This window comes from Hemiscyllium ocellatum, chromosome 18 (assembly GCF_020745735.1).
Source record: "Hemiscyllium ocellatum isolate sHemOce1 chromosome 18, sHemOce1.pat.X.cur, whole genome shotgun sequence".
Taxonomy (NCBI): domain Eukaryota; kingdom Metazoa; phylum Chordata; class Chondrichthyes; order Orectolobiformes; family Hemiscylliidae; genus Hemiscyllium; species Hemiscyllium ocellatum.
This window is the reverse complement of record NC_083418.1, coordinates 68,011,342-68,025,694: the sequence shown is the minus strand read 5'-3', so window position 1 is coordinate 68,025,694 and position 14,353 is coordinate 68,011,342. Positions and strand designations below refer to the sequence as shown.

General features: G+C 38.7%; 1 protein-coding gene across 3 annotated transcripts in view; it reads right to left on the bottom strand.

Annotated features, from left to right (window-relative positions):
- Positions 1-10,518: 10,518 nt before the first annotated feature.
- The window catches only part of alkbh3 (alkB homolog 3, alpha-ketoglutarate dependent dioxygenase), a 66,218-nt gene continuing 62,383 nt past the window's right edge, over positions 10,519-14,353 (bottom strand). For 2 of the 3 annotated variants that reach the window (XM_060838593.1, XM_060838591.1), the window contains one exon: positions 10,519-10,810. In XM_060838593.1, coding sequence (XP_060694576.1) covers positions 10,724-10,810 — 87 coding nt within the window. In that variant the 3' untranslated portion in view covers positions 10,519-10,723. The remainder of the gene's footprint in view (positions 10,811-14,353) is intronic. The other variant, XM_060838592.1, reaches the window with a different exon arrangement.

The following is a 14,353-nucleotide window of genomic DNA, read 5'->3' as shown; positions in this document are numbered from 1 at the left end:
AGTAAATATTTTATCTGCGGGATAAACTATTTAAAAATACAACACTGACCCACAAAAGAAAAGACTTCAGGATTAAAATATTTATTTGAGTAGTCTTTGGCCAACAGAACTGTTTCCATTTTATCCTTTATGCAGACAAAATAGCTCGCTGAAATGCACAAGGAAAACAGCTTTCCAGCAGGACACTAGACTGATCAGAGTTCGAAATGAGAACATTGCTGACAGGCTCATTCTGCTACATTTCTAATGATGTAACAACCACCCTAGGACTTTTTCTGTATGTAGGATGGATTTTGTTGCACAGGATTTGCCAACAACAGTTCTTAAGATTGTGAGATGTTTATTATACCTGGTTTTGAAAATCATCTGTTCTTCTGTGTTAAACAATCTATAAGTTAAACACAATATTTCTCTTTTTCATCCTTTGAAGCATTTAACATCTTCTTGAAGCACCAGGACATATAATGCTACAAGGGAAAAGCAAGGCAGTGGGCACAATTTTGACTTGCTACAACAAATATAAAGCACAGACTAGTAGGTCAAATAGGCAAAAGTGGGTACTGCAGATGCTGGAGATTAGGGTCAAGATTAGAATGGTGCTGGAAAAGCACAGCAGCTCAGGCAGCATCCGAGGAGCAGGAGAATCGACGTTTCGGGCAAAAGGTCAAACAGCCCCTCCATGATACAAACCTCTCTGTCAATAATTTTCCTTTTATTCTTTCAAGTGAAGTATTTACATCTCTAATTGCTCTTGAATTGACTGGATTGCTGGGTCATTTCAGAGGACAGTTTAGATGTCAACATTGGAATGGGTCTGGAGTCAGATAAGGCCAGACTAAACAAAGACAGATTTATTTTCCTGAAAGACCAAGTGCATTTTCATTTCTTTATTCATGGGATGTGGGCATCGCTTGCTGGACTTGCATTTATGGTCCATCCATAAGTATCCCTTAATCTGTGTGACTTAGGATGGACATTTCTGATGAGTCAGTCAATTACTGGTGGATCCGGAGTCACATGTATGCCAGAGCAGCTATGGAAGGCAGATGTCTTAGATTACTTACAGTGTGGAAAGAGGCCCTTCGGCCCAACAGGTCCACATCGACCCGCCGAAGCGCACCCACCCAGACCATTCCCCTACACCTAACACTACAGGCAATTTAGCATGGCCAATTCACCTAACCTGCACATCTTTGTAACTGTGGGAGGGAACCGGAGCACATGGAGGAAACCCACGCACATACGGGGAGAATGTGCAAACTCCACACAGACAGTCGGTTGAGGCGGGAATTGAACCTGGGTCCCTGGTGCTGTGAGGCAGCAGTGGTAACCACTGAGCCACTGTGCCACCCAAAGGACATTAGTGAACTAGAGGGGGTTTTATGACAATTGATGATAGATACATGGTTGCCACTAGGCTAACTTTTAATTTTTATTGAATTCACCATCTACCATGGTGGGATTCAAATGCATTTCCTCAGAACATTAGTCTGGAGTTCCGGCTTACCAATCTAGTGACATAACCACTGCAATGCTGCCTTCCCTTTTGATTGATAATAGTAAACTGGTCACCATTGTTAGTATTTCCATTCCTGTCCTACTTTATGATAGCTCTTGGATTTGAAGAGTTACAAGAACAAGATATAAATGACATAGGGTTTAGCTCAACCTCATAATCATTCATCTATTTAACTCACAAAATTCCCTTCCCAGTATAAATCCTCCTGTGACCTGTCTAGAGTTTACATAAAACCCACAAGACAAAACCAATACACGAGGTTGACTGGAACATTCATGAAGTACCACAATTCAAACCCCTCTGTGATTTGACTGAAACATACAACCACACACACCTAGTCATTACCAATGATGATTGTAGGCCTGGATCTAGAAATGACCAATTTTCAACTTTATTCAACCCAACTGCAGTAACCACACTCTGCTGTTGTCCTCTTTTTACGATGACTCATACCACAATATCACAACACACATCTCATGTTGCCATCCTACTGAATTATCCGGTATTTAACACCCTTTTAATCCTTAGTTCATTCCACACCAAGGTCTAACTGGGATGTAATGTTGTATTTGTAATAGAAAACAATACCGACCCTACCCCATGATATGGGACACTGGGCTCTAATACTGATGGATGTGAATGCTATTTTCTTCCAGGCAGAAGTTAATTACGCAAGATAATGGCCATTTGTTTTTGATCATAACATTCTCAATTTCTTAATTAAGTTAGACAATGGCAGTGATCCAGTATCATTGTTGATAATGTCTCTGCTAGTGCCTTAACTGCATTAGACAATGACAGTTACCTTGTACCAATATTTATGATAATATTATGTCCAGTCTTTTCACTAACTAAAGTTTAAGCTAGTGCACTCTTCTATGAGGTTACAATTAACCCCTTCATTACCTATAAAAGTCACCTCTATTTGTTGTGTTGAAGTTTGGAAAACTTAGAAGATATTGTGACATATATTTTTTTAAAAGGGGTCATTAAAAGGACACCATGGGGCACTTCCTTTTAAAGACTCTTACTGGTAGTCACATAACTTAAACTAATTGTTTGACCCTATTTACTGAAAGTAACATCTTCAGTTAACTGCTTGGTCTTTCTTAAGTCACATATCTGGATTGATGGCTGTCAGAAGTTTTGGCTATTTTGATATTGTTTGCAGTTCAGTTGGGCTATATTGTGTGCAGAGACAAGACCCCTAACTTCACCTTTACCACCTTTCTGACAAATTATCTCAAGATTATCAGAAACTGCTTTCTTTTTCTCCTGAGAGAGAGCTGAAATATTGAAAGGCTTGTAGAAGATTTCCTCCTAGCATCCTGAACAAACTGGGTCTGAAGGGATCCCAGAGGCACAGTGGCATATGTCTAGTGTCCCACTGATATGGACAAGGACACCAAACCATTTCATTTCATGTTATTCACAAGAATGAACAACTATTTTGGCCAAAGTGCTATTTTTCACCAAGTTAATTTCTGCAGAAAACATTTCCTTATTTTTCTTCAACTGAAGTGTGTGCGTGCATACCCACACCCCAGGTGGTATTTATTTATACTTCCATACTTCAATCAAATAAATTTTGTTATAAGTAATTATTAATATTTTTGGATATTGAGGAAACTAGTTGATGAACCTTTTTCATTCTTAACAATTTATAGAGAAACTACATAATTGCCCATATTGGTTGTTGGTTCAAACATTTAAAACATATCTAGTGATAGTGAAGCAACAGTGGGACTAGAGGGAGAGACAGTGCACCTCTCCAACTTCAGTCATGACAATAGCACTACCGAGACTTCATCCAGACATTTTTAAGGCTGTACTTATACAAGGAATTATTGCTGAGGACTTGGATATTATGTTACTCGATGGAAATGTGAATATCTAGCTATTCCTAATTTTATATTTTCAAAACAAATCAATCAGTGGGAAAAAAAAACAAATGCATGCATTAATTTTGGTTTAAAACACCTAGTTTTGAAAATTAAATATTTACATATTGGATTCTTTATAAAGACTGGGCACTCAAAATTATTATTATTGCTTTGTACTTAGATGGATATCGAATTATTCCTTATTTGCCTTGACTGATATTGAATTTCTCACTCGCTACATGCAGATAGCTTTATAGTTGAAATAAGGAATATTGCTAGGAAGTCACTTAATGATTGAAACAAGTTCCTTGCTGTTAGCATCGGAAATGGGGAGACTAAATTGTAGTGAGAACTACTCTTCACAAGTCAGAAGTTCAAATCACGTCTCATAAAATTGAGCTCATAAAGGATTACTAACAGCTTAGACTACAGCTTATAGTTACAGATATCTGTACAACCTTCCTCAAGTATACTTCTTGCTAGCCTGCAATTAGTCATGCTCTATGTATCTGGTACATGGCTAATTCGTACATCAAACTCTTAAAGCAATGCAGCTTTTAAAACACAAATATAACAATTGGGGAAGCTTAAGGCAACTTCAACATTATGATTAGATTCCCTACAGTGTGGAAACAGGCCCTTCGGCCCAACAAGTCCACACCGACCCTCCAAAGATCAACCCACCCATACCCCTCCTGACTAATGAACCTAACTCTATGGGCAATGTAGCATTGCCAATTCATCTAACCTGCAGATCTTTGGCTGTGGGAGGAAACCGGAGCAAACTCACGGAGAAAGTGCAAATTCCACACAGACAGCTGCCCAAGGCGGGAAATGAACCCTGATCCCTGGCACTACGAGGCAGCAGTGCTAACCACTGAGCCACTGTGCTGAACCACTTACCCTTTTTGCCAGAGCCACTAACTTATACAAAAAACTGTCAGAGGGTTTGGAGGGGATATCCTGATACCTTAGCCAACATTTACTCCTCAACTGATATCAGAACAAAAAAATGATTCGTTCTCAATTCAGTCTCTTTTCATAGTGGTCTACATATTTGGCTGCATGCCTGTTACCAGCCTTTACATTTTCATATGAACCTTGTAGTTACTGGTTCCCAACGTGAAAGCACCCAAGTCAAGTTGTGCCCTCAGAAGAAATAGCCCATCAACCATCCAGCACCACTTCACTCTGCCACAGCTGTCATCCAAGAACAAGCACGAACTTGGAAACCACTACTTTGATTTGTTACATGCTAGGGCTTCATCCAGCTGTCCTTACACCCAATTTCTGAATGAAGCCACATTGTGTTAAAAATGAAATGTGATTTCCTAAAAACTATTTTTATTCATTCTTAGATAAGGGTGTTGCTGGCTAGGTCAGCATTTATTGCCCATCCCTAATTGCCCAGAGGGTAGTTAAGAGTCAACCACATTGCTGTGGGTCTGGAGTCAAATGTAGGCCAGACCAGGTAAGGATTTTAACAGATGGATTCCCTTTATGCATTTTTTATACATACAATGCATAGATTTTATGTATTACCAACTAAAGGACATTAGTGAACCAGATGGGTTTTTCCCACAATTGGCAATAGATTCATGATCATCATAGGACTCATCATTTCAGTTTTTTTTTAAAAGTGAATTCACCATCTGCTGTGCTAGGATTTGAAACCAGGTCCCCAGAACATTTTCTGGGTCTCTGGATTAACAGTCCAGCTATGATACCAATATGTCGTTGGAAACAAATCAACAACAAAAAAAAGAGTAATCAATGCACAAAATGGAGCCCCAGGAAAAGTGGGATTTAAGTCCTGGATGATAAATTGAATGCTCACCTATAATGATTAGATTCCCTACAGTATAGAAACAGGGCCTTCAGCCCAACAAGTCCACACCGACCCTCTGAAGAGTAACCCACCCAGACCCATTCCCCTAACTTATATTTACCCCTGACTAATGCACCTTACACTATGGGCAATTTAGCTTGGCCAATTCACCTGACCTGCACATCTTTGGATTGTGGGAGGAAACCGGAGCACCCAGAGGAAACCCACGCAGACACGGGGAGAGTGTACAAACTCCACACAGACAGTCGACGAGGTGGGCATCGAACCCAGCTCCTTGGTGCTGTGAGGCAGCAGCGCTAACCACTGAGCCACCATTCTAGTCTATTATTGAACACTTAAGTGACGTAAGAGTAAAATGTTGCAGAATGCTAGAAATCTGAAAAAAAACGGAAAATTCTTGGAAAAATCTACAGGACTGGTAGCACTTTAGCAAAACTCAAGAGTTGACATTTCAGGTTGATGGGAGAAAGTGAGGACTGCAGATGCTGGAGTACCAGAGTTGAAAAATGTCGTGCTGGAAAAACACAGCAGGCCAGGCAGCATCCGAGGAGCAGGAGAATCGACGTTTCAGGCATAAGCCCCTCTTCAGGAAAGGTTTCAGGTTGATGACCTTTCATCAGACTTGGTTGGGTTGAAGTATATTCCTCATGTGAAACTCATCATACACCACACAACAATTTATTTTAATATTAAAGAAATACTAAATGAAGCTGATGAAGAGACATAACTTAAATTAATCCAATAATTCAATCTTTTGCTTTTAAAACATTTTCTAGGCTACCATCTTGAGATATTGGACACCTAGGGTTTAGGGAAGTTCATTTTTAATATGTAGTTTTAGTTAAGAGATCAAATAGTTGAAGTGTATTAATCAATTAACCTCACATGCTTAATTATAAGCAATTTAGGACACTAGTACCACGTGACTGACTCGATCTGTAGCTGACAAGTGAGAGCCTCCTCTAAATTTTACCAGCTCTTTACAGAGTGAATCCTGTCACAGTTGAATACTTTAGCCCAAGCAATATTCCACATCATTAAAAAAAACCTGATCAAATCATGACACATCAGACAACAAAAATCCATTATATGTATATATAAAATATATATTTGAGTTCTACATTAGGTTAGTTTAACATTTTGTAATGTTTTAGACAAAAGCAATCACATTGCATTATATAGCTTTTGATTCAGAACAAAGTTCTGTGGTAGATTTGTGTCAGTTTTTGTAGCTGTCAACCTCTTTTCTTTTTGACTTGTATTACTTAAACCTTCAGTGCATACATAGTCTTGTGTGTATTTTTTTTTAAAGATTCCCTCCAGTGTGGAAACAGGCCCATAAGTCCACAACGACCCTCCAAAGAGTAACCCACCCAGACCCATTTCCCTCTGAATAATGAGCAATTTAGCATGGCCAATTCACCTGACTTTCACACCTTTGGATTGTGGGAGGAAACCAGAGCACTCAGAGGAAACCCATGCAGACAGGGGAGAATGTGCAAACGCCACACAGACAATTGCTCAAGGCTGGAATTTAACTTAGGTCCCTAGTACTGTGAGGCAGCAGTGCTAACCACTGAGCCATCGTGCCATAGATCTAACAGATGATTCTCTTTACTCATTTTTATACATATTCTACATAGATTTTTATGCATTAGCAACTTTAATTTATGCATTAGTTTTAAGGTTGTGTGTAACTTAGCTATGTTGTCAATTTTTAATTAAACTTGTTCCAAGAATTAATTAGTACCAGCTCTCAGTAGTCAAAGTGCATGTTGAGTTTGAAATTGAAGGCAAGACAGTTCTCTGGTCAGAAACAGAAAAACACAGTGGGAGAGAGAAAGAACGATATTGCCTACACCCTCGGCCAAAATCAGGAAGCAAGACCTGCATTGAGTCAGTAAAATCATGACCTAGCCTTAAGTTTTACACTTGTTACTTAATAAACATCCACTGAAGTTATGTCACTAGCCTTTCTTCTATTGCCCGAATGGTTAAAGTCTCAAATAAATGGAGAAATATTGAGTGTGTAGACTCATAAAGACTGTATGTTCAGGAAAGGTTAGTACACATGGGATACTGAAATTGTATGAACAGCCATGATCATATTGAATGGTAGTGCAGGCTCAGAAGGCCAAACGGCCTACTCCTTCACCTATTTTCTATGTTTCCATCAAGAATTTAGGAATGCAAATTGAATGTTATTATTTATTCCAAGGGAAATAGAATAGACAAGTAGTGGACTCTCCCTCTTTATGGGCATTTAAACGGGCATTGGATAGACATATGGAGGATAGTGGGCTAGTGTAGGTTAGGTGGGCTTGGATCGGCGCAACATCAAGGGCCAAAGGGTCTGTACTGTGCTGTATTTTTCTATGTTCTATGTTCTAAGTTCTAAATGCTTTGCCTCAGTTGTTCAGAGCATTGGTGAGGCCACATCTGGGGTACTATTTCCAGTTTTGGTCTCCTTACTTAAGGAATGGTATAAATATATTAGGAACAGATCAGAGAAGATTCATTCGACTAATTCCTGTGATGAAGGCGCTATCTTATGACAAAAAGTTTGATCAGTTGGGCTTGTACCAATTGGGGTTTAGAAGAATGAGAGATGATCTTATTAATAACTTGTGATCCTGATGGGATTTGACAGATGGATACTGAAAATACATTTCTCCGTGCAGGAGAAAAAAGAACTAGGAGAGAATGATTAAAAATGAGTGATCTGTCAAAATAGGTCAGAAATTAGGGGATTTTAATTCCCTCAGAGGGCTGAGAGACTGTGTAATTTTCTTCCCTAGAAAATGGTGGTTACAAGGCCATTGAATACAGCACACCAGCTTTATGACGCTGTGATCTTTTACTATAAATTGTGTGTCCTATGATCTTACCCCACTAGCTACCTGATGAAGGAACAGCACTTCCAAATAAACCTGTTGGACTATAACCTGGTGTTGTGTGATTTTTAACTTTGTCCACCCCAATCCAACACTGGCATCTCCAAATCATATTTACAAGGCAGAGGTAGATAGATTCTTGATTAAAAAGGTAGTTCAATAGTGTAGGGGGTTTACATGAAATTATAGTTTAGGCCATAATCAGATCCTATCAAATGGCAGAGCAGGACTGAAGGTTTCAATAGCCTACTCCTGTCCTAATTCATATGTTCATCTGTGCTGGTTTACCGTCACTGAAATATGCAGGGAGCAACTAAATCTTCTCTCATGGTTTAACACCATCAGAAATAGTGGTATACCACACGGCCTGTCGAATCTGCTCCACCATTCAAAGCGACCATTGCTGATCCTCAGTATCATCTCCGATTTCATGCCTACTTCCCATAAATCTTGATTCCATGAGAGAGCAAAACTCAGTCTTTTCGACCCTTTAATAAATTCAATGATAGAACATTCATGTTCCTCTGGGGGAGAATTCCAAAGATTCACAATAATAGGAATAGAAGTGTTTTTTCAGCCCAATCCTAAATGGTGACCTGCTTTTCCTGGGACTGTGCCCCATGTTTTGAATTTCCCAGCCTGAAGGGTACATTCTCTGTGTTCAGCTGTCAAGCTCTTACAGAACCTTCTAATTTTCAATGAGATCATCTCACATTCTGCTAAAGCCCAAAGAATTTAGCCAGGTTTGCTCAGCCTTTCATTATAGGTCAGCCCTCTTTTATACACACTGAAAGCTAAAGACCACAGAGTTGAAATTTTACACCCATTTTATTAACAAACATATTTCACTGTTTCTGAATACAGAAAATCTACTGAAATCAAATAGAACAGCTCTGTTCTTTGGCAACAAGCAAAAAAAAAACAAACATCACTGCTGTTTAAAAAAAATACTGATTAGCATTGGACAGTATTTTTCTAGAGCACAGACCAGTACCTGTCGACTGAAAATAATCGCAGTTAACCAGATTTGAATTAACACAGTCCTTCTATTTATTTAGTGTATATCAATTGCATATCTTTCTACCAATATTAATCTGGAGCCAGCAATTTCTTTTCAACAATATCTCTGCTCCCACTCTGACTCAAGTTATGTTTCTACATGTGCAACTCTCTACACTGGCTGGAAACAAGCACTTCAACAACATGGATATCACTAGTAAACCAGTCTCGTCCCTCACTGTCCACAGGGGTAATTTCCATTGGGGGGGGGGGCTGCACAGTAATTTAGAATCCCAGCAAATATTTCTCTTTCTAATCCAGAAAACCCAAGGACATTTGTAATTTTTCTACTGTATCCCAGTTAAGATTAGCAAACTCAACACAGATCAGGAGCCAAATTGTTTTTGGATTGCATGGTCCAGGTACTCACTGAGTCACCTGATGATAACATTTTGTTTGAAAATGATAAATTATTTTAGTTATGTACAAAAGTTGTCTCCAACAAGAAAAGTTGTGGTTTGCTCAGCAATACGTTTTAAGAAGTAATTACTGCAGGATTCAATAAATAAGCACTTGAATAAAAAGGAACACTCAAGTTAAACCTCCAAAAAGTGACTGCACTGTATTCCTTAATGTGTTTTCTTATGGCATTTTTTTTAAACTTTGAAAGTACATTAGAAAATGAGATGGAGTGTTCAAAACTTGGGTATTTGCTGCCAGTTTCTGGCTGCCAAATCTACCACCTTTAGAAGTCTAAATTAAATCAATAAAGTTTGAGTCTTTTCAAATGCAGCAATGAATCAATAGTATGCAGTTTTTAACCAAGCTTGACATTGGTCTATATATGAAACTTCAGCAACCTGTTTTAAATAGCACATTTCTTTTGGGTTTATCCAATGTAATAATGTTTGCCACTAGAATCTACAGCTGAATTCTGATTTTGTTTTGTTAAAAATTCAGTATGTATTTTGAAGTTGAGCAAATGTATTCTGGGCAAGTTAACTCACTACTAACTATTGCTTATATTGTATGAACCAAAAATAATTAATCTTTGATTCATATTTTCAACTCTTTATCAAACACTCAATATTTTGCCTCATGTATCTTTGATTCTTATTAAGAACAAATTCCTCAGCCTTAAAACAATAGGGATGTGAATCAAACACTCCAATATATATTACCAGGCAAGCAACATATTGTGGATTAATAAACAATATAATGTGACAAATGTTTTCTAACATCACTCACAACTTTGTACCCATTTTCTAGAAATCAGCTTCCTGTTTAGATAAAGTACAGCAGATCCAAAACAAGATTTTCTTAAATTTGTCAAAGTTAAATTATCTAGACATTCAACTTTAACTTAAAGTCCAAGCATTAGAATTGTTGTATTGTATTATTAACAAATACAGTCTAAACACATTTGTTTAGTTTTCTTTTAGCAATGTCTTCAATTGAAATGCTGGCTTAACAGTTTTTTGTTATTTTAACCGTACAATCCAAGTGTTCAACTTTCAAACAAAAACTAACAAAGCCTGTTTGAGGTCTTTTGTTCTTCACTTCTGTGTTCATTTCATCTTCAGTTCCTTTGTGTCTCAGGGTAAATTGTTCGAAATGTCAGGTTTATTCGTGGATTCCTGTCATGGTATTCTTTTGGCACTCGATGCTGTAAATAATATTAATAAGGTGCATTCAAATATTCGCTGTACAGTCTTCCTAAACAAGTTCCAGCAGCACCCTCATCTCCTCCCACTCTTAAATGGTTCCTACATAATGAATTGCTAAGTCCCACCACAAACTTGTCATCAAGATACCCTTATTCTTTTCTGCCCTCAGCTTTTGCACTTAAGTAACTATTTATCCTTGATTTCAATGTCTATCTCAGTTCACCTTACATGCTCTTCAATAATCTTACTTTCATACTGCTGGAAAAAGACACATTTTGACAAAAATTAAATCATGCACTCATCAGGATAATTCCCAAGAATGCTCAGAATAAACAACAGGCACAAATATTTGCTGGTCCTTTTCTCAGGGCAATGCCTTTACCAATCAAAGTTAACCTGACCAAGTTACAATTTACGCAAAGCCTGGCAGTTACTTGTCAGTCATTCATCATTAACTAGTGCATTCTCAATGGCAATGCCTCTACTAAACAGAGCTAATTTAGCAACTGAATGGTGCACTCTTCTCACACAGTATAAATGTTGGCTTTCCATTTCATTGATATTCTTATGAATTATCCAGATGAGTGCAACAGTTTCACAAAATGCATCTTTTCTCAGCAATATTCAAGTTCTGTATTACCAAATAATAATGTCACTTTCCATCGCTTCTCCCTGCATACAAGCTAACTTAATCATATTCATGCCCACACCCTTGATCTTCTGGCCATTCTATTTCCAACTTTGACAAGACCAACAGGTCATCTTTCATGTTAGCATCCCTCACAATTCACTTCTCTTTAACCCCACTTCTCTCAGCATCTTTGCAGAATGTATTCTTCAGGAAGCAGGTGTCACTAGCAAGGGCAGTACTTGTTGTCCATTGCTAATTGGCCTTCAACTCAATGGCTTGTTAGGATCATTTTAGAGGCAGAATCAAATTGAATTGAATTAGCTTTATTATCACATGTATTCAAATGAGTACGGTGAGAAGTTTATAAGTTGCCACTAACAGCCATGGTAGGTACAAAGGTACTTAGCATGAAGATGCTGCTCCTCTAACATGGTTATTTTGCCCTTGGTTTTTTCGAGAGGGGTCGTAAAGGCAGCGGTTCCAATATGTGTGGAAATATCTACTAGAAAAGGCTTTTAGGTTGTTTTTTTTCATAAACACTTTACAATGGAAAGGGAATGACCAGTTCTCCCAGTTCAGTTTTATTTTCCTGGTTCGGTTTGGTATGGCTTTAGCAAGCAGTCTGTTTGAAGCTCCTGGTCACATTTTAGCTAGGAACCCAGAGAAGCTGCTATATCCAAAGAAACAGCTCCATGCTGATCCTCTCTCTCTCTGCAATCTCTCTCCTGTAAGAACATGTGTTTGATTTTACCTTATTTTTGCTAAAGGCACGTTTATGGGAATGTTGCAAATACTTGGGACAGCATCATTAAGTTGCAATAGAGTTGATTGGATTTTCGGATAGGTTAAGTTATTCTAAATTCGGTTCTTTTTTGTTCGTGCTTCATTCAGTAGTCTGTAAATAAATTCTGTTTTGTTTATAACTGCGTCATTTGGCTAGCTGCATCACTTTTGGAATATCCACTATACAACTACACTTAAAACAACCGGCAAAGTAAGGGTCTGGTCTGCCTTCATGAAGTATTTTGAGGCGGTCTGGCCTAGTCCATAACACTGGGTACAATCCTTAGTTACAGAAAAGAGAAATGAAGAAAAAAAAGAGTTACTTTACAGCTATACACCAATAAACCAAAGGTCTGAGAATTAAGAAGCAAAGTTAGAAAGACAAACATCGCAGAATCTCTACCATGAAAAATAAATCTCTTCGCACGCCCACCCCTCCCCCGAGAAATTATTTACAATTATACTTTGAAACTCCCTACACTTTGCCATCTCATTCGAAAAAAAATTTGTTGATTTTCAGACGTCACCATTTTAGGTAACATAATCAGTTAGCCTCCGGTGAAACACTGGTGTTATGCCCTGCTTTCTATTTATGTGTTTAGGTTTCCTTGGGCTGATTATGTTATTTCCTGTGGTGATGCCATTCCTGAGTTGGTGATGTCATTTCCAATTCTTTTTCTCAGAGGGTGATAGAAGGGATCCAAATCAATGTGCACGAGAATTCCTAGAAACATGGCATTCCAAACAGAACTCTATTAACAAACACATCGATTTTGAGAGAGGCACAGTGGCCCAGTGGTTAGCATTGCTGCCTCACAGCGCCAGGGACCCAGAATCAATTCCAGCCTTGGAAGACTGTCTGTGTGAACTTTGCATGTTCTCCCAGTATCTAGGTGGGTTTCCTCTGGGTGATCTGGTTTCCTCCTACAATCTAAACCTGTGCAGGTTAGGTGAATTAGCCATGCTAAAATGTCCATAGTGTTCAAGGGTGTGTAGGTTAGGTGCATTAGTGAGGGGGAAATGGGTCTGGGTGGGTTGCTCTTCGGAGGGTCAGTGTGGACTTGTTGGGCCAAATGACCTGCTTCCACACTGTAGGGATTCTATGATGAGATGATAATGAGCTGCATTCTTAAACTGAAACAGTCCATATGGAATGGAGACTCCTGCACTGCGGGTGAGAAGGGAGTTACAGGAAGTTGATTGGGCAAAATAATGGGTAAATTGGAAAAGACATTGCAGATGATGGTCTTCCCCATGTGCCTAATGAACTTCTCCTTCCAGTAGAGGTAACAGATTTGGAAAGTACTGTTGAAGATGCCTTAGTGATTTGCTGCAAAGCATCTTATATTTGATTCACACTGCACTTATATGAGTGATGAAGGATATGAAAGCTGAAGGAAGCAAATGGAATGCTGAACACGCAGAATGTTTTATCCAGGGTAATGTTGAGCTTCTTAAGAGTTGTCAGAGCCACACACATCCAAGAAATATTCCAATTGCCAACCTGCTTTTGTTTCCAAATTAGCTGGTCCAACTAGGTTTCTGGTCAATGGTGACCCCCTCAGATGTTGCTAGTGAAATAGCTCCAGAGAGGCCAGGATCCCGTCACCAAGTCACTCTTTATTTACACATGGAGAGTCCTTGACTCTAGTACTATCTCTTCAGAGTGCAAGAATCTCTGACACGTCTGTTTATCTGTCAGCCAAGGTTCCCTATTTGGATCAGATTAACAGCCCCAATCAGAGAACTCATATTCTGTGAGGTCCACCTGGCTGACCTCGTTACAATCACTACAGCTGGCAGGGTAGTCAGCAAAATTAATCTAATTGCATGTAGGGTAGAGATGGTTTGATTCTCTATTGTTGCACATACAGATTAGTACAGCATAGAAATAAGCCACACAAGCTATCGAGGTTGTGCCAAATTGGACCTCAACTATCCCATACTACCTCTGCCGCACCACTAAAAGCCATGTGCTACTTCTCCTTTAGGATCCTTCTTAAACTGACTTCTTTGATTAAGCTTTAATTTATATTTTTCTTCGGTTCATTATCAACTGATCATGCTTCTATGAAGCGCATCAGGATATTTTTCTATCTTAATGGTTCAGTATAAATTACAGTTGTCA